Source organism: Microcaecilia unicolor, chromosome 3 (genome assembly GCF_901765095.1).
Source record: "Microcaecilia unicolor chromosome 3, aMicUni1.1, whole genome shotgun sequence".
Taxonomy (NCBI): domain Eukaryota; kingdom Metazoa; phylum Chordata; class Amphibia; order Gymnophiona; family Siphonopidae; genus Microcaecilia; species Microcaecilia unicolor.
In genome coordinates this window covers 113,114,029-113,134,518 of record NC_044033.1, presented here as the reverse complement: position 1 = coordinate 113,134,518, position 20,490 = coordinate 113,114,029, and the positions used below count along the sequence as shown (strand labels likewise).

Sequence of the window (20,490 nt, the reverse complement as noted above, 5' to 3'; positions counted from 1 at the left end):
GGGCAGGTTTGGGGACTGGGTAATTGGCAACACTGCTGCCTGACAAAGGAGCACAACTAAGGAGCTCTTTAGTGCTCTCAATTACGGATTTGTTTTGGATATGCTGTTTTTGCTTCTTAATCATGATGGCTGAATGTAACATGGATGTTCTGGAGATTTCCTATTATTATTGGCCAAGGTTTTTGCTGTTTATCTTTGTCACTGCTGAGAGAGAGAGAACATTCTTTTTTTTTTTTTATTAGATGTTGCATGTACCTTTGACACTGTTCCCTACATAAATTTTCTGACCAAGACATTTAGCAGCATAAACTACATGTATGGTGCTATATGTAGTAAGATTCTTTAACACATATTTTTATTCTTCAGTGGATTCATAAATTCTTTAACCTGTCACATAATAGAACATACTGAACAGTGACTACATTTAAAATGTCTCTTTTACTAAATTGCTGTCTATCAATGTAGCGTTATTATACAACTGTTAAGGATATAATGGGGTTATTGCTTCTAACTTTGAGAGTTAAGCAACTAAATTGTCCTCTTTGAAAATTTACTAGGCTTGATTTCCTAAATTTACACTTAAAATGTCACTAAACTTCAAAATTTAGGAATCTAAAAAGTGATTAGCAACAGGGGTGGATTTTGGACTGGGACAAAAGTTACAAGCTTAACACTTATTTTTCAGTACTAGATAACCTAAATTAGGCTCATAGTGGTACTCACTGGTGCACACTAATGGGCTCATTTTTGAAAGAGAAGGACGTCCATCTTTCGACGTAAATTGGAAGATGGACGTCCTTCTCCCAGGGACATCCAAATCAGTATAATCGAAGCTCGATTTAGGACGTCTTCAACTGCACTCCGTCGCAAGGACGGCCAAAGTTCAAGGGGGCATGTCGGTGTAGCGAAGGTGGGATTTGGGCGTGCCTAACACTTAGACGTCCTTGACACATAATCAAAAAAAACAAGGACGTCCCTGACGAGCACTTGGACGTTTCCACCGAAACCTGTTTTTCTTACAACTAAGGCACAAAAAGGTGCCCGAAATGACCAGATGACCACTGGAGGGAATCAGGGATGACCTCCCCTTACTCGTGGTCACCAACCCCCTCCCACCCTCCAAAAACATCTTAAAAAATATTTTGTGCCAAAAAGTGGAAAATGAAAGAGGGCTAAGCAAACCACAAGTTCAACAATTCACATTTATTCCATTAAACATAGAGTATCAAGACTCGACATGGCACTGTGTTTCGGCATACAAAATGTCTGCCTCAGGAGTCTGTAAAATATAAAAACAAAAGTATAATATACTATAAGCAAAAATAAAACACAAAATGTGAGAAATATAAATGCAACATGTAAATTAAGTACAAACAGAGTGTATAAATGTATATCAACACTATTCAGGAAACGGTGATATTCAGCTCTCTGGATAGCTAACCAGACAAAGTTAGGACAGCCTTTTCACTGTCCTGACTTTATCAGGATAGTTATCCATTTAGGGCTAGATTCTATATATTGTGCCTCTATTTCTGCCTGGAAATCAAAGAACATTCTATAAAGTACACTTTGATTTACGTGTATGTTAAATAAATATGCCAAGTGTTGCTCCACGCGACGTCAATTACGCCAACTAAAACCTGGTGTAAATCCCAATGCGTAAATAAGGTGTGGAGCTGGTGTATTCTATAACATGCACTTAGATTTTAGAAACGCCCATGACCCACCTATTCCACTTCCATAACCGTGCCCACGTTTCAACTATGTGACTTAGTATTTACGTGCACCATGTTACAGAATACACTTAACGAGTTGTTCACGTAAATCGTAATGCCAGTTAGTGCTGATAATTGCTTGTTAACATCTAATTAGCGCTGATTAGCTAGTTAACCAGGTAAGTTACGCGCATTGTTACAGAATACGCTTCGATTTCCGTGCAGAAATTAAGGTGCCATATATAGAATCCCGGGGTTAGTGGACTGAATACTACCACTAATTGGAGAACTCTGGGGACCTCTCTCGCTTCACCCATAGACTGCACCGGTGCAGTCCGGATAGTGCCAGGGTGGTCTGCAATGATTTTTTTTAGCAACTAGAGAAAATCCCAAGGGAGAGACAATACTAATAAACTACTGAAAAAATGTCAATCCCAAACAGTTGTAGAAATCTGGTAATGTAAACAGAGAACTTTGAAACTCACAGTGTATGAGCGACAAAGTTCAGATAAGTTCGCTCCTGTTTGTTTCTTCATTTCCAGTGTTGTTTAAAGTTAATGAAGTTTCAAATATTAACTTTACTTGATATACAAGCACATGAAGAGACTCACGTCCCCCTCTTTTTCTCCATCTAGTGAACTCTGGTGATGTAATATGTTTACAGATAACTTTTATTTAGTTTTTGTTTTCACCTCTTTTGGGTTTTGCACTAATGTAATCACAGCTGTATTTGAGAGTTCAGTTTGGAGAATGTCTTATGATGTATAGAGCTTTCAAGTGAGCCGCTTTCCTGAAGTTGTGCTCGGCTGCAGGTGCAGCCTATACTGAACTCTCCTTGAACTCTTAAAAATTACAGAATTTGATTTTGATTATTTATCTCACTTGTGATGATTATGTTTGGAGTTCTCTGTTTACATTACCAAATTTCTACAATTGTTTGGGATTGACTTCTTTTCAGTAATGGTTTTTTTTTAGCAGCATTATCAAGTGCTGTTACCTGGATAAATGCTTTTGAATATTAAACCTACATTTTTTTTAGCATAGTTAATGTTAGAAATATGATTTTATCCAGAATCATGGTAGTGGATTGATGTTTAATACATATCATAGTCAATATCACAATAAAAGGAGAATACAAAAACAGTGTGTTATTGCTCATTATATTTAGCTTTTTAGCGTGTTTGATGGGCTACTTTTGGTGCGGGATATTTGTTGATCATAGCCCTGGAAGCAGGCTTACCACTGAAACGGTAAACATTTTGTGAGCATCAGGTGGATATATGGGGGTTAGTGCTGGATGAGATGAAATAAGTGCCTTTTTGGACTATCAATTGTTACACCTTTGGTTGTATTCATATAGAGAGAGAGTTTTTGAAGGAATGTTTTTGATATGGAAAGTTTTTTTATTCACAATAAAATTAATTTTGGTTAGGAGTTGAAGGTATGACAGATGACTAGAAGCTTTAAAGAAGTCTTGGACTTGAAACAGCTGTGCTCTATAAGAGGTCCAAAGACTATATTGATTAATATTATGATGTCATCTTATTTGAAAATGTTTTGAGATGTTTTCCTTTTTTGAGGGTATTTATTGTTTTAAAGAGATTTAAAGGTATAGTTATACACACTATCTGTTTTTGAATTTTTTTCATTGTGATATTGACTTGTTTTGTGAGGGAGTCTTTTTTTTTCCTCGGTATCTGTGTTTAATACATATCATAGGCCATCCATTAAGAATATAATTTATGTTTTAGGCAATTACGCATTATGAGCAATCAGCAGATTACTACAAAGGAGAAGAATCTAACAGGTAAGCACTGCTTTTATCTGATTTTCTGGATCTCTTCTGTGGTGTTCAGAGAATTAATATTATATATTAGTAGTTGTTTGTGTGATCTGTCCATTGATTTATTTTTTTACTTTATTTCAAATCAGTCATTGTATAAACCATTTTTATATGTGCAATACAGTCATCCAGTTTTGAGAATAAAAATCTTAGGAGAAACAGTTCAGCCTAACTCTATGGAATAGCTGATGCTGGTTTTGATTTAGCATATTTCTGAGAAAAAATGTGAATTGATTTCTTTCTAAACCATCAGGAAAGTAGAATAAAACAAAGTGAGAAAATAAGTTCTAGGCCTCCCACTTTTAGAAATTCAGTTTGAGATAGAATGTATTTTATATAACAGTTAATAATAGTATTATTATTATTATTATGGTAGAGCTGTATGAGAAGTAGGCCAATTGCTATCAACATTCATATTCGTATAATTATAAAAGAGATCAAATAGAAATCTTTAATCACATTGATATTGCAAATGTTTTATTTCCTCATTGCAGCCAGTTGCCCATAAGTGACCAATTTTATTTGATTGGAATTGTTCTCAACTTCCATTTTGAAGTAGAGCGATTCTAGAAGCTATTAGGTGGCAATGAGTTATTCTTTGGCTTAAGTTTACCTTTAATACTCAAGTTACCAGTTCAAAAAATGAGCTTCTGAGACCACAGGGCCCCCCTTTTTCAAAGCACTCTAGTCATCAAAAAAAATTTTCCTTAGATTTAAAACTCATCTAACTTAAGGCGTCTTTTACTAAGGCGCGCTCACGTTTTTAGCACTAGAGTGCTTTGAAAAAGGGGGGGGGGCCCTGTGGTTTCAGAAGCTCATGAATCTCTCTTGTTGGTTCAGTAAACAGTATCAGAACCTAAAGAGACTCCAGTTTTCCCCAGGACCAATGTAGGTATTAAAACACTAGCTTCAAAATGGTGATGTCTATAAGTTAATTTCCCCTGTTTGGAGATCATTTTATGACATCTGAATGTATAAAGCTGCGCACAGACCTGCAGCACGTGCATGTGTAGCATTCCCAAGGCTGAAAGCAGATCAGGAGCAAGATTGGCACTTATGCACATACTTTATAAAATAAGGGCATGTGCACCTGTTCTTTCCAGTGCATACATGCACCAGTTATATAAGTACTAGTAAAAAAAGGCCCGTTTCTGGCTCAAATGAAACGGGCGCTAGCAAGGTTTTCCGCGGAGTGTGTATGTTTGAGAGAGTGTCTGTGAGAGTGACTGTGTGTGTGAGAGAGAGAGAGAGAGAGAGTGAATGTGCAAGTGTGTGTGTGTCTGTGAGAGAGTGTGTGTATGTGAGAATGAGTGTGTGAGTGCATATGTGAGACAGTGAGTGTCCTCCCCTCTCCCCCCTCTCAGGTCTCAGGACCTCCTCCTCTGTGGTCTGAGGACCCCCCTTCCCCCCTCTCTGTGGTCTTAGGGACCCCCCTTCCCCCTTCTATGGTCTTAGGGTCCCCCCTCCCCTCCACCCCCCCTCCATAGTTTACCTTCCAAAGACTCTATCCCGGTTGCCTGTGCCAATTAATCTTCCTATTTTGCAGCAGCCTATAAGTGGAGTTCTTTGTCCAGCTGGCTAGTCCCTTGAACAGGTTTTGCTAACTATTCTGCTTTTCTGCCTAATAAATTTACTGAGAAGTGTATGCCTTTACATCAAAGTATTCTCTTAAAAATACAATATAACCTTCATCTGTGGGATTCTCGGTGCTCCCCGGGTCGCTCCCACTGTGCCTCCGCTTGCGGCTTAGTGCTGTGGTGTCGGCGTCTCTGTCCAGGCTCGCGTGGTGAGGTTTGGGTCCCAGCTGCCTCTCCTTATGCTTTGCGAGGCAGTGCCGATCGGTCACGGGGTGCTCCGAATCACGTTCACGCATCATGGGTTTGATGTCACGTTTCGTCGAGCGATGCGATTTGCTGAGTGTCAGTGCTCCGCCCGCGACGTCATCACATTGTGACACGAGGGTGGGGCAGACACTCATGGAGAAAAAGCGATCTACACAACTACAAATTTAGAACGTTGGGAGACTTTAGGCTTCATTAGAACATTGGAGGTGCGTTTTATATAGAGAGATCAGGCATCATATTCATTCAAAAGACAGGAAATACTTACTGTTCCTCAATGTAACTTACCTTGAAAACTAAATTTAAATAAATTAATACAAATGTATGAGCCTACTTTCCCTGAGCCAGTTTTATAAAGGAACATAGGTGCATATGTTGCCTTATATAAAACTATCACAACATCTTCAGGTCCCTTGTTAGCCTAAGTACCCTATTTCTATATTACTTTCTTTGTGTACATAGGGCCCAGTGAAACATTCTTTGCCAGAGGTTCAAAACATTTAACTTATTTTAAACTTTGGCCTTGTAAATATAGTTTGAGCCAGCAATATTGTGAGACAAAATTTATTTAAAAATCAGTAGGTTTTATGGCAGTGGTAGCCTTATATACATCACCATTGAAGGCTTCTTATCTAAATTACACTGGCTCCCACTAAAAGATCGAATTGCATTCAAAATCTGTACCTTGGTTCATAAAATTGTTCATGGCAACAAACACCCTGTTATATATGTCAGACCTCATAGATTTACCAGCAAGGAATACAAAAAGTTCATCACGCACTTTCTTGAATCTCCATTACCCCAATTGTAAAGGACTCAAATATAAATCAATATACGTGTCTAGTTTTTCCTTCATCTGCACGCAACTTTGGATCGCACTACCGAATGCCATAAAAACAACGCACGACATGGCAACCTTCCGGAAATTACTAAAGACTAACCTGCTCAAAGTAACTTATCAAAAGGATCCTCCATAAAGCCCTGACATCAAATCTTTACCAAAATAAGTTTACATTGAACTATTTTTATTTGGCTACTTTAAATATACTGCCATTATTGAATGTTACTCATTACCATTACCCTTGATCTCAAATACCTAAAATGAATTATATATCTATTTTCTTCTAATTTATTTTAGATTTCTGTACTTTAATTGTAATAATATTCTGTACTTCTCATTCCGGAAATGGCAGTGGCCACTACGGTGTATTGTAAGCCACATTGAGCCTTCAAAGAGGTGGGAAAATGTGGGATACAAATGCAGAAAATAAATAAATAAATAGCATTGCGAAGCTACAAATACTAGTACTGTCAGTAACAAATATGAGCTCCAGTTTTATAGTAAGGCACTGTTGACAGAGGAACTAATAAACTTTGTTGATATCTAGCAGTGATACTCAGGTTTCCTGAGAGTTTAACAGAAATTATTTTAACAACAGAAATATCTATCTGTTTGTTAATATAGTAAGAGATGGCTGATAAAGACCAGAATGATCCATCTAGTCTGCCCAGCAAGGTGGCTAGAATCTTACCTTCGCTCTTTGCTGAACATCCAGGTTACCTCCTCTATGCCTCTGTTTAGGATTGTATCTGGTGCTCTGTGCAGGTTATAATACCCTTTTGGGTTTTTTTCAAGTGTGAAAGTCATTTGTTTTGCTTTGATCCCATTCTCTTGCTATGCAGCAATCCTTTGTGTATATCCCATGCCTTTTTAAATTGTCACTATTTTGTTCCCATCACTTCCACCAGGCATCCATTACTCTTTCTATGAAAATTATTTTCTGATGTTGCTTTTAAGCTTACCGCCTTACAGATTTATTTCATGTTCTGTAGCTTCCCTGTCCTTAAAAAGAAGGTAATGACCATCACAGTTCCCCTGCCAGAATAGCATAACGCCCCTCTAGGTCCTGAAGTTGCTTCTGGATGTGAAAGGGAATGCATTTGTGGAAGAGGATGGCTACCCCCTCTTTCTGGTATTAAAGCTAGAGAAACCAGCCTGCCCAACCCAGTCTCTTGATTTTCCCATGCTCTATTGTTTTAAGGTGTATTTCCTGAAGAAATGCCACGTTGACCCCCCTCTTTTCTCAAATAAGACTTTTGTTCATTTAATGGAGGAGTAGATCCCATCAACATTCAGCATTAATATGTTTCAAGTTGGCCATAAAGATTTTGTAACATGAAGTAAAAAAGATACTTCAAAGACTCATGGTGAGCTTAGGCAACCTCCCAGCGGAGCCATCCAAGCAGTTACCTAACTACTGTGGCAGTCAGCAGCATGTCCTCTTGTCCCTACAGGTTGTGACACCATTAGTTGCTGTACTTATTAAACACATAAGGCCTGATATTCATAATGCAGGAGGCAGCCCGCATAAGTGCCGCAATCGGCACTGACCCTGGATATTCAGTGGTGGGCCGTTTCTGGTGACCAGCATTGAATATCCAGGGGTTTTGTTTCACCAGCTAAGTGAATATTCAGCACTGGCTGGTTAAGTTTATAGCGGCCAAAGATGGGACTGCTATTTAAGCAGTCCAGTTTGGCTGCTAAACTTAGCCAGCCAGTACTTGAATATTCGTGGATAGTCAGCTGTATTTCACTTTCTGCATTTTGCTCTGCTGATTGCTGCATGCTGAGATTCTGCTTCTCTATTGGTGTTTTTCAAGACTCCTCTCTGTGTGCCCTAAGCTTCAGAACCGCAGCAGTTTCCATCCCAGCCCCTGCCTACTCACACCGGAAGTGACATCACCACCTGGGAATATATTGTTTTTTGGTTTTCTTGGGCTTCTAAGCCTGTCTTATTTTACCTCCTCCATGTGCCTCGCACTTCCAGTCCCAGCCATCCAATCCCACTGTCAGAACTGATACTGTCCTTGAGCACACTAATATCAATTCCCACCGCTTCCACACCAATCATACAGCCTTCTTCAACCCCTTCTATCAATATAGGTCTTAATAGCCGCAAAACGTCACCTAATACATGATCTTATTCAAACTCATAAATTAAACCTTCTCTGTCTAACAGATACAAACACAGCCTATTTAAAACAAGCCACCCCTATAGGGTACAATTCTTTCTTGAGTAACAGAAACTATAGTCGAGGGGGTGAAGTAGCAGTTACCTACCACCACTCACTTCCATTATCTACCTTTGAAATCAATTCTCAACAACCTATTGATTCTTTGAAATTCACATTTAAAACTAGCCCCACTGTAGACTTCCTCCTTCTATACCATCCTCCCCCACCATCTTCCTTTCATTCCAAATACTTCAAACGTTAATAACAGATAATTGCATCAAGGCCCCTATAATACTCGTTGATTTTAGTATTCAAGTAGACACAATATCAGCCCCCTTTACTACAGATCTTCTAGCTCTCTTCTCGGACCTTGGCGTCAAATAATATATATCTCATCCAACACATATTGCTGGCCATACTTTAGACTTAGGTCCTTCACACTCATCAATTACTCATAAATTATGCACCTTCGCCTCAGTTGCATTACCATGGACTGACCATTCTCTCCAAATCTTTTCTCTTTGCCTCACTACTAATTCAAGAACATGCTTAACACGTAATGTAAAAACTCGAGACCTTAGTAAATTGAGCCCTCAAACTATCCTAGACAATTCCTCACTGAACATAGATCAATTTATTACCCAGCATATCTCAGATAAAGTTGAAACATGGAACTTATCACTTCATACCGCTTTCGAAACACTAGCACCCAAAATGTCAATAACTACATCTTCCGCAGGATACTCTATAACCCGAAAAGAACCTTGGTACTCATTTCAACTTCAAATACACAAACAACAACTTAGGCAAGCAGAGTACCTTTAGAGATGTCAACGCACACCATCATCTTTAGCTATCTATAAAAATACAGCCCATTCTTATAAACAAGCAATCTTAATAGCAAAAAAGAAATATTACTCCACCAAGATCAATAAAGCACCTAATACAGCAATACTCAATCAAACACTAAAGACACTTACCACCCCCTGCTCACCACCAATCGATTCAACCAAGCTCCCCACAACTCAGGATCTAGCAGACTATTTTAACACCAAAACTAATGCCCTTATTGCTTCCTTACCACAAACTACATATACTGGACCAGTGGTACCCACTACAACGTCCATGCTCTCAACCAGTGTGCTGGTTGAGAGCATGGAGGTTGTAGTGGGTACCACTGCCTTATTTAAAGATACTGGCAATGCGAACATATACACATAAACAACAAATAGCCTGCCCCTAAGCAAATGGGGGTAAACACTCCCTGCCTGATATCGGTAGATACCACTGTTTAATTTACCAAACTACCAGCATTATAAGCTTGCAAAGTCCATAAATAAAACTAGATCTTCAAGGTTGACAACTCCTTGCTTGTCTCAGGTTCTCTGTCGTTCAGGTGACTTCTTTCTTGCAGTCTCGCAGGAACTAAAACGAGAGACAGGCAACACAAACAACGTAAAAAGAGAGAAAGTGTCTCTGAGGCTCTGGAGTGGACAACGGTCCATGGAGTTCACATCTCCTAACGAGGTAAGAGAAGTACCACTTCGGTGACTGGTCAGATGAAGGTCTTCACCATCCCTTGATTCACGGTTTTAATTTCCAACTTGCGGACTTTCCCATCTTCTCTTGAAAGGTTTTAACGATGAGCCCCAAAGACCAACGTGTTGTGGTGCTTGGCTCTCTTTTAGCAAAACAAGATTGCCTTCTTCTAGGTTAGGCTAGTTATTCTGCCACTTATTTCTATAATGCAGGGTAGGAAGGTATTCCGTCTTCCAACGTTTTCAAAAGACATCTGCGAGGCTTTGAACCTGTTTCCATTGATTCATGTAGATGTTGCTACCTTTGAATTCTCCCGGTGGAGTAGGAATAGCATTAGTCTTTTGCATGAGAAGCATAGCTGGCGTCAAAATCAATTGCGGTTCTGGATATGAAGATACTGGTACTAGTGGTCTGGTATATATGATAGCCAAAATCTCTTCAAGAATGGTTGTTAGAGCTTCATGTGTTAGTTGAAAGTGATGAGTTTCTAAGAGCATGGCATGCAGGATATAACGAGATATTCCAATCATACGCTCCCACTGCTCCTCCCATATGTGAAGACTGAGGTGGATTGAAAATCCACTTGCTCTTCTCCCTGTCCTGTTTGTCATCCTTGTACAGGTCGTGAGGTTGTAGAGATAGTGATCTCCCTGGATGTCAAATAAGTCAAAATATTCTGTCGTTCCCTTGGACTGGTTACTCTGCTCATCTATAATGACATACATTTTTACTGCCTTTTCTGGGTGCTATTTTGGATATAGTTTAGGTACACAGATCTTGGTGTATGGCCTTCCATTGCGGCCTCCTCCGCACACGTGTACAATTTGGAGTAACGTTCAGTAGTGACGCTATGCCTCCTTCTCTCCACCATGGCTTGACTCTGTGGCTGGAGAAGTAGGCTTACTCTTGTCAGGGTGTAAGGCATTGACATACTGGTCATTATCACACTCCATACATTTGATGGCAGCTTTACAGTCTAGCCATATGCTTGGATGAATTTTGTAACAAATTCTATACTTTTTCAGCAGTTCCTTACATTCTCTCAAGGGTTTCTCCCTAAACCTTCAACATTTCTTGAGAGAATTAGGTTTTTTTGTATAAGACACTGTCAGTCTAGATCCTCTACTTTCTCTGTAGTAGGAGGATGATCAGACAGTGAGATTGTTGTGGCAACACATCTGTCATGTGTACAGTTATAGGCTACCTAGGGCTGCCATACTTCTTGATTGGCTTTTCATTAAGGAAGTAGCCTGTCTTGGCTGTTTCAGGTACATCAAACATGAAACTAGGATCGTTTCTTTTCTTTGCCAAATCTCTGATAAACTTCACAAAGTCTGTAAAGGGAGGAAGTTCACCCTGGTTGTCCTTTTTATACTTTGTGCTTAATGATGACCATTTTTCTTATGTCGTATGGCAGCTTTGTTAGGCCTGGAAGGTTCAGATCAGCCTTGATTGCTTCCAGTTCCTGGAGGAAATCTAATTCTTGTCATTACCTCTACTTGTGACCTTTGGGAAACTCCTTAGTCTCTTCATCAGTGCTTTTTGGATAACTTCTAGGCTGCCATAGTGTTGGTCGAGTCTTTCCCACTTTTCTTTCAAACCTCTGGAGGGGAAATGCAAATATGCATCATTCAATCCCTTTATACGATTGGCTAATTCGGTTCCCAGCTATTTTTTGTTATCAGGTTAATTTCTTGCTTTAGGGTGGGTGGGTTTCATAATTGCTATGGCATCCTTAAAGTCAGATATCCATCCTCTATACTTTTTGGTGCAGTCATTGTACTGGGTAAGCCCCATGTTCACCATCTTTTTGCGATTATGTTGCTAGATCTTCTCTCTCTGAAGTTTGTAGCGCGATGGCAGTATGCATCTGTAACTAGCTGTTTGCCACAATTTATCTGCAATCAGGTGTGGAATATAGCTGGTCAGGTGCCTCTTGCTTAATTACAGGCCTCCCGATATTCAGCCAGCGGCAGTTTTTAGTGCCAGGCCATGCCCAGGCACCGGCAGTGAATACTGGGGGCTAAGTGTGGGCAGGTAGGCTGCCAAAGCTTACTATGCAGGCCCTAGATGAATATTACCTGGCACCTGCTTAACTTTTTTTTTAAAATAAAACCCTCTTGATTCCCCCCCCCCCCCCCCCCCCCCCCCAGTCTCTGTAATACCACATCTCCTACCCCCTGGTGCAATTTCCTAAGTTCTTCCACTCCCCACCCCACCCTATCCCTGTCTAAGTAGGCTAGTCAGAGGTGAGGGCAGGTGCGCAACCTCTCTACTCAGGCCCCCTTGTGGCTGCCTTTCAAAATGGCTGCCACAACAACTCATAGCAGCTTGCAATACCAGCACTGAATTTTGGGCCTGCACCTGCATAGTTAATTTTTTTTTATCCCTCCTGATCCTCCTGGCCTCTCTAATACCCCCCCCCCCCCACACACACACACACACACTGTGATTTCCTAGGTCCTTCCACTCCCCCCCCCCCCCAATCCAAGTCTTCACTTTTACTCCCACCCAAGCTCTAAATCCCTACATACCAATATTTTAATGGTGTTGGCAGAGCCAGAGGTAGCAGGTGACTTCTGAATGTCAGAGTGGCAGGGAGTGAATTTGGTCAGGACAGGGCTCAGGTAGCTCACCCTGTTTTAAGTTCTGTTAGCTTAGCATCACCCAATCTGTTCATGTTCCCTAGAAGGGGCAGGAGGGGACAAACTGGATTAGGGAAAAGAGTAGCTTTTCTCCTCTTTTATCTTGCATTTTTAGCTTCTCCATTTAGACTTCATCCACATTTCAACCCTTTCTGGTGTATTTTTATATTATTTTTAGCATAACTGAAATCTCATGTAAAGAAATATCAGATGATAGGGTTGTAGTCACAGAGAACCAAGTTGTCTCACTGAGGGATAAATACCTTGCTATGGTTTTAGATTATTTTTTTTTCTTTGATATACCTGGGAATATGAGGTGGAGGTCGGATTAAGATTTTTTTTTGTTTTATTTTTTGTTGATGTATTTTGTTTTTTGTTGTTTTATTGTTCACTGCTCTGATCAACCTAGTTAAAAGAACAGCCTATAAATTTAAGGAAGGAAAGTGCTATTGTATGATGAGGTTTACAGCATTGTGAGGATGCTTGGGGAAGTAACCTTGTGTAAGCAGGCTCTACATTTTCTCCCATTGTATGACCTGCTGTGAACTCTGTGCAACCAGCTCCTGGAGATTTTTTGGCTGTCTGCTTTGCCTCAGCTTCTTGTTTTTTGTTGTGTGGAAATGGGCAAAACCACACAGCCCTTTCAACTATAATATTCTGGCAAGCTGAAGCAATGATAAGGTTGCCCAGATGGTTTTCCTCCTCCCATTGATTATTTGATATAATTGGGTGAGCCAGCCAGCCAGCCAGCCAAGAGAGCTCTTCCATTGTCTAAAAGAGTTCTCAGACTAGCCTCTTGTTACCTTACAGCAGTGGCGTTCCTAGGCTGGCTGACACTCGGGGCGGATCGCCGATGCGCCCCCCCCCCTGGGTGCAGTGCAGCCCCCCCCCCCCGGGTGCAGCGCGACCTCCCGCCGGCGAAATTACACCCCCCCGGGTGCAATTTTACCTGCTGGGGGGGGATGCCGCAAGCCTGTCGGCTCCGAGTCCGCTCGTTCCCTGCTGCTCCCTCTGCCCCGGAACAGGAAATAACCTGTTCCGTGCAGAGGGAGCAGCAGGGAGGGAACGAGCGGACTCGGCCAACAGGCACGCAGCACCCCCCCAGCGGCATGCACCCGGGGCGGACTGCCCCCACCGCCCCCCCCCCTTGGTTACGCCACTGCCTTACAGGAAATGTAATATAAATCACATCAGACGTCTGTGTTCTTTAGTCAGAAAGTTTGAGTAAGTTCTGACTAGCAAAACTATTTTTTCAAAAATCCTTATTTAGTACAATGCCAGCATTTAGTTATGTTTTGACCTTGAGTGGCCTATGGATATGGCAGTTTAATATTTCAAAACTTTTTTTATCCCAGATGATGAATGACCACTCTGTAAGCTTAGTGTAACGTGTTGATTCATACATACAGAAACTCTTTCCCTTTTTGAATTGATACATTCCTTAAAGTGTCTTTGTTTCTAAATACAGAAAATGTGCTGTGGTATTCATTGTGTTAATTGCAGTTCTTAATTCTAGTTCTGCCAACAAATGTCTGCTGAAAGTGGCTGCATATGCTGCACAACTAGAACAGTATCAGAAGGCTATTGAAATCTATGAACAGGTTAGTACATCATGTCCTTATTTATCCATCTACTAGCCGTTAAGCCCGTAAAAACGGGCGAGTATTGCAGCCCTCCTCTCTCCCCTGGCCTCACCCCGTCCACCAATCCTCCCCCCATGTCCAGCAACCCTCCTCTGTGCCCTGCTCTCACCCCAAGTCCAGCCACCATGGCCTCTCCCCCCTGCTCTTCCCACATGTCCAGCTACCCTCCTCACCGCTGCTCCCTCCCCCCCTCCATGCCGGGCCCCCTGCACTGACCTGACAGCGCCTCTCACCTCCGTGTGAAAGCGCTACAGGCAGCAGCAGATCGCACAGAGGTGAGAGGCGCTGTCAGGTCAGTGCAGGGGGCCCAATACGGAGGGGGGCGGGAGCAGCGGCGAGGGGGAGGGTGGAGGTTGTTTCACGCGATGTTCCTTTCCAGGCGGCAGCATCGTCGTCCGACAATTAGATTCCGTTTCCCTCTCTGTTCCGCCCTCTGACGTCATGACATCTTGACGCGAGGGCGGGACAGAGAGGGAAGTCTGTACTGCGCATTTGCAAGTGAAGTGCAGTCACTTGCCGTTTATATGTTTGATATGTACAGCTTAAACATTACACCTGAAAGAAAAGGCAGAGAGCTCTGGTTGAACTCAGAATGGACTCTCCCCCCTCCCCGTCCCCAGCATATAGCATGCTACAGCATGTGCACCAACCCATATTCATGGGCTGCATTTCCTTCTCTTATGCCCTTCTCTTGCATAGGCTTTCTATTACACCAGAAACCTGTCAGAGGTCTGTGACTTCCATTGTTGTTTGTAGCACTGCCTCTGTTCTGACTGCTACTGCTGCTGCCATCTCTCTTTGGATAAATTGAGAAGAGGGTGGAGTTCACAAAGGAAGAATTGATATCAGCTGGGAGGAGGGGACTAGAGGGAGAGTGGAGGTTGGTTGGAGGAAGAGGAAGGGTTTCTTTTCCACAGCTGTAACAAATGATGCATCTAGCTCCGTTATGTGGATAGGAGTCCCCAGCACGCTGCAGTTCATCATGGTAATTAGATGCTAAGTGTTTGAGGTTGATTGCCACATGGGAGACATGAGATTGATTGATTCCAGGTAGAATATTTCTTATAGAATGCATGAGCAGTCTTTCTAGATATGCTAGCTTGCTGATATACTGCAGTGCTCAATTTCCTGAGCCTAATATTCTGGCGTTTGATATTCTAGAGGAGGGGATTCTCATCTTAGTTCTTGGGAAATGTGTAGCCAAAGTGCTAGCCTTAAACAGGGCTACAAAGGCGACCACTCAAAGCTCCTGCGAAACTGAACTTTGCAACTGGTGGCTGACAAAAAGTTAAAGCTTCTTTTTCCTTTCCCTTTCCTTTCCATTTCTCTCTCTCTCTCTCTCTATGTCTCCTCTCTCTCCCCCTCTGCCTTGGTAATCGTGCTCCTCAGCACTGACATTCTATACTCCACAAGCCAACCCGTACCTAACCTGACTAATTAGGTGTGCTTTGAGGACTGGGTTAAGAGCCATTGTGCTAACCAGTTCAGTAAGCAGATAAAGACAGCAAAAAGGCTGTCCTAACGTTATATGCTGAGCTACCTGGGCACTGGTCCAAACAATCAGATACACAAGAACACTATCAGACTCATCACGGAACCGTAAACTGTAAAGTTGCTTGAAATCACTGAATGGCTCAATTCAAGAGTAGATTCTTGGATCTTTTCAAGTATAAAATGGACTTTCTGAGCTAACCAATGTGGTTTCCCAAGTCCTTCAGATTTTATTTGGGCTTCCCTATCTGGGAACCTTTAAAATATGAATACTTACAGACCTATTTGTGTGTATTGTGGAGCTCCAGTGATTCTGAGCAGTTTCATTCCAATCACTATTCAGATATATTGACTCCTGAAGCAGGCGTTGAATTGCCGAAACATGGTTCCGTGTCGACTCTAGAGTTCTTGTGTATCTGATTGTTTGGACAATAAACGTGGTACATTATTTTTAATGACCTCTGGCCTGGGTTGCTTTGTGGAGGTCCATTGGTCCTTCCCTACTCTGTGTTTCTAGTGTTCAGACATGGCCTAGCATGCAACAGTTAGCACCTTAAAATCCTCTGACCACCACAGGCTGAATATTGGCCAGTAAATGTTTGTAATTAAATCACTTAATTCAGTAGTTCTCAGTCCAGTCCTCGGGGCACACCCAGCCAGTGGAGTTTTCAGGATATCCATCGTGAGCATGCATTAGATTTGCATGTACTGCCTCCATTGTATGCAAATATATCTCCTGCATATTTATTGTGGGAATCCCAAAAACCCAACTAGTTGGATTTCCCCTGGGGACTCAGAACCATTGCCTTAATTCATGCTCAGTTATCCCAATTAAAAGGATGAGGGAATTTTTCACTACAGTGTATTTTCATCAACAAGTGATTAATAGCTAGCAACAGATTAAAGAACATAAGAATAGCCATACTGGGTCAGACCAATGATATATCTAGCCCAGTATCCTGTTTCCAACAGTGTCCAATCCAGGTCACAAGCACCTGGCAGAAACCCAATTAGTAGCACCATTCTATGCTACCAATCCCAGGGCAAGTAGTGGCTTCCCCCCTGTCCATCTCAATAACAGACTATGGACTTTTCCTCCAGGAATTTGTCCAAACCTTTTTTAAACTCAGATACGCTAACCGCTGTACCACATCTTCTGGTAACAAGTTCCAGAGCTTATTCTTTGAGTGAGAAAATATTTCCTCCTATTGGTTTTAAAAGTATTTTCTTGTATACTCCAATTGCTTTTAATCCCTTATTTTTGCCAGGTACAGTAAAGGGGATTTTCACCAAATGGCGTGAATTAGGTGTGAGAACCTGGGGCCAACTGTTTGACACTGATTCCCTGTTACCCTTTAATGCACTGCGGGATAGTTACCCAGGGGTGGAGGGAGATGAATTTGCCTATTGCCAGTTGGCATCCCTTCTCAAGAGTAAGGCGGTGCGAGAGGTAATGCAGCGTAAGAAACTTGACCTGGAGGAGATATGCGAGAAGTTTGACTGGTCCCGGGGCTTGATAGGTTCCTTGTACCACACCATAAGTAAGCAAGCACCCAGTTGTGGAACGCATAGGGGTAGCTGGGAGCGGGAATTAGGTGTGAAGTTGGGAGAATCCGAGTGGGAGAGAATAGAAAAAGCAGTGATGGGGGTATCAATTCATGTTCCTCTGCAAGAGAACGCTGTCAAAGTATTATATTGATGGTACCTTACACCGGCCCGACTGCAGTGGATCTTTCCGACCTCTTCGGACATGTGCTGGAGAAGGTGTGGTCACAAAGGTACAATGGGGCACATTTGGTGGAGCTGTGTCAAAATTTGTGCATTTTGGAAGGCGGTACATTTCAGGTTACAGACCTGGTTGGGGTGTGTTGTGCCATGGGCCCCTGAGGTGTTCCTGTTTTCAGCTAGGATTGCAGGCCTACTGTCACACCAGCAGACCCTAGTCAAACATGCGGTTGGCACAGCAAGGGTGGTTGTAGCATCACATTGGCGAAAGGAGGGGGTTCCCTCTTTAGCTAGATGGCTTAATAAGTTGAGGTATGTTCGTGAAATGGAGAGACTAGTGGCTGAGCGTAAACAACAATTGGGAAAATGGCGTTCTGTTTGGGAGCCCATCCCTTTTGACGCTCTGTAAATCTAGCTGCTATATACAAAGAGTGATACGAGGGGTAGTGCCCAGTAGTGTCCACCTGGAGGGCGGGGGTGGGATGGGAGGGCGGGGGTGGGGAGAAATCTTTGTTTTCTTGAAAATTGGATAAAAAATGTGAAGTTTAGTGCAGTTGACATAGTTATGTTGAAACTATTGAATGTAATCATGCAAGCGGTACTGGTGGGTTCCTGTATTAGAATCAGCATGTTGTATTCTTCTATTTTTTGTGGTTCCCTTGTGCTGTTTCAATGGATAATAAAGACTTCTTGCAAATAAAAAAAAAAAGTATTTTCTTGTAATTTTATTGAGTTTCTCCTGCTCTTTGTACTTTTTGAAAGAGTGAAAAATTGATTCACTTTTACCCATTCTACACCAGTTAATTGAGAAGCAAGTACAATATACTAAATAATCTTAAGGGCCTTTATATTAGTTTAGATATCCCTCTCCCTTAGCAACCTTAAATAACTATCAACTCACCAACACTGAACTGTATATAGCAATCCAGTAGCAAGATGGGCGGCCATCCAGTCTTTTGCATTGACTGCTATCTGTATGATTATCTCCTTAGTTGGTAAGAATTTGTATTTCTGCGCTCGGTGCAAAGTGCTTTTGGCTTTCACAGAGCAAGTCTGAATTCTGTAGGCTAAAGTAGCAGATTTGAAGGAGCTGAGAAAGATAGAGGGCATATAGAGGAGATCTCCAAAGACATAGTAGAGAGGCCCACCTCCAGCTTGGTGTGCCAGGAAATGATCCTGTAGCCAAGACATTGAATATGCTGTTGTGCTGAAGATGTGTCTCCAGGGGCGTGCCCCAGGAGGGAAGAGTTAGGATAGCCATTGTAGTTCCTCGTTCGGTCATAAGCAGGGGCGTAGCTAGGTGGGGCCACGGGAGCATGGGCCTCCACAGATTAAACTCTGGCCCCCTTTACTTTGGACCCCCCTCCCACCACCGCCAGGTACCTTTGCTGGCAGGGGTCCTCAACCCCCGCCAGCAGAAATTATTTTCAGCACCGGGTGACTCCGGCGCCTTCGCTGATGATCTGTTTCTGACTCCTGACGTCCTGCTTGCACTTCCTGCACGGGGCTATATACAGGACGTGCATGCAGGACGTCGGGAGTCAGAAACAGATAATCAGCAAAGGCGCCGGAGTTGACTGGCGCTGAAGAAGACCGGCTGGCGGGGGTTGGGGACCCCCACCAGCAAAGGTACCTGGCGACGGGGGGGGGGGGGGTCAGCGACAGGAGGGGGGTCCAAAGTGGCGGGGAGATTGGCGGCTGGGGGAGGCGGGCTAAACTGTGCCCCTCCCCCACCTTGGGCTCTGGACCCCCCTCCCACCGAGGTCTGGCCACCCCCTGATCATAAGACATGTAAATAACCGGGTGGCAGGTGGGCATGAGGCTCATTTGGTAACTTGCCTGCCTGGTGTGATTGTGGCAGACCTCATATATAACATAATGAGGATTTTAGGCAGTGCTGGGGAAGAGACTGTTGTCATGGTTCATGTGGGTAACAATAACAGGAAAGTGTGGGAGGGAAGTTTTGGAAGTCAAATTTACGCTTTTAAGTAGAAAGTTCAGGGTAACATTCTAAATGCTTCCTGTTCCACACACAGGACCTAAAGAGGCAGGCAGAGCTCTGGAGTCTCAGTGCATGATTGAGACATGGTACAGGTTTTTTAGGAAGTGGGCAACATTCTAGGGAAAAGGGAGCCTATTCCAAAAATTTGGAGTCCACCTTTAAATAAGAGAGATTCAGGCCGCAGGAGTTAACTTTTTAAAAGGATGTGGTAAAAGCAGTGTAGCTGTGTTTAAAAAAGATTTGGACACGTTTGTAGAAGAAATTTTATAAACAGTGATTAAGAGACTTGTGGAAAGCCACTGTTTATTCCTGAGGGTAAGCAGCATGGAATCCCAACTTCAAGTTACTGGATTGGCCACTTTTGGAAACAGGATGCTGGGCTTGATGAACCTTTGGTCAGACACAGTATGATAATTATGTTCTTCTGAGATCAAATCAATTCTTGTATACCACTAATATCCCCTTTCCAGGGTTCAGTGAGGTTTACATTCTAGGTGAGACAAAAGCCGATAATGTTAGTGTGAGGTATAAGAACAACTAGAGACCATTGGTGTAATGCATGAGACCAAAAACATTATCGGAAAGGATAATGGATGATACTAGGAGGTAGAAGTAATGGATTGTTATGAAGCAGGCTTTGGGGAGAGAGGTTTTTAGTCTCTTCCTGAAGCTAAGGTAGCAGTTTTCTGCAGTGGCGTTCCTAGGGGCGCTGACACCCGGGGCGGTCGCCGATGCGCCCCACCCCGGCGAAAGAACCCCCCCCCCCCCCGGGTGCACGCCACTGGGGGGGGGGGGGTGCTGCGCGCCGGTCAGCTTCATTGTTTCCATGCTCCCTCTGCCCCGGAACAGGAAGTAACCTGTTCCGGGGCAGAGGGAGCATGGAAACAACAAAGCTGACCGCCGCACCCACCGCCCCCCCCCCCTTAGTACGCCACTGGTTTTCTGTTCTGATGGCTATAGGTATAGAGTTCTATATTTTAACTCCAAGTGCAGAGAATAGAAAGCTGAAAATCTTCTGATTTCGAATTGTC

At 42.7% G+C, this 20,490-nt stretch overlaps 1 protein-coding gene across 2 annotated transcripts in view; it reads left to right on the top strand.

The window, feature by feature from the left end:
• NAPB (NSF attachment protein beta) overlaps positions 1 to 20,490 on the top strand; it is a 63,825-nt gene that overhangs the window by 24,365 nt on the left and 18,970 nt on the right. For both annotated transcript variants that reach the window (XM_030194978.1, XM_030194979.1), the window contains 2 exons: positions 3,467 to 3,522; positions 14,115 to 14,199. In XM_030194978.1, coding sequence (XP_030050838.1) covers positions 3,467 to 3,522; positions 14,115 to 14,199 — 141 coding nt within the window. The remainder of the gene's footprint in view (positions 1 to 3,466; positions 3,523 to 14,114; positions 14,200 to 20,490) is intronic.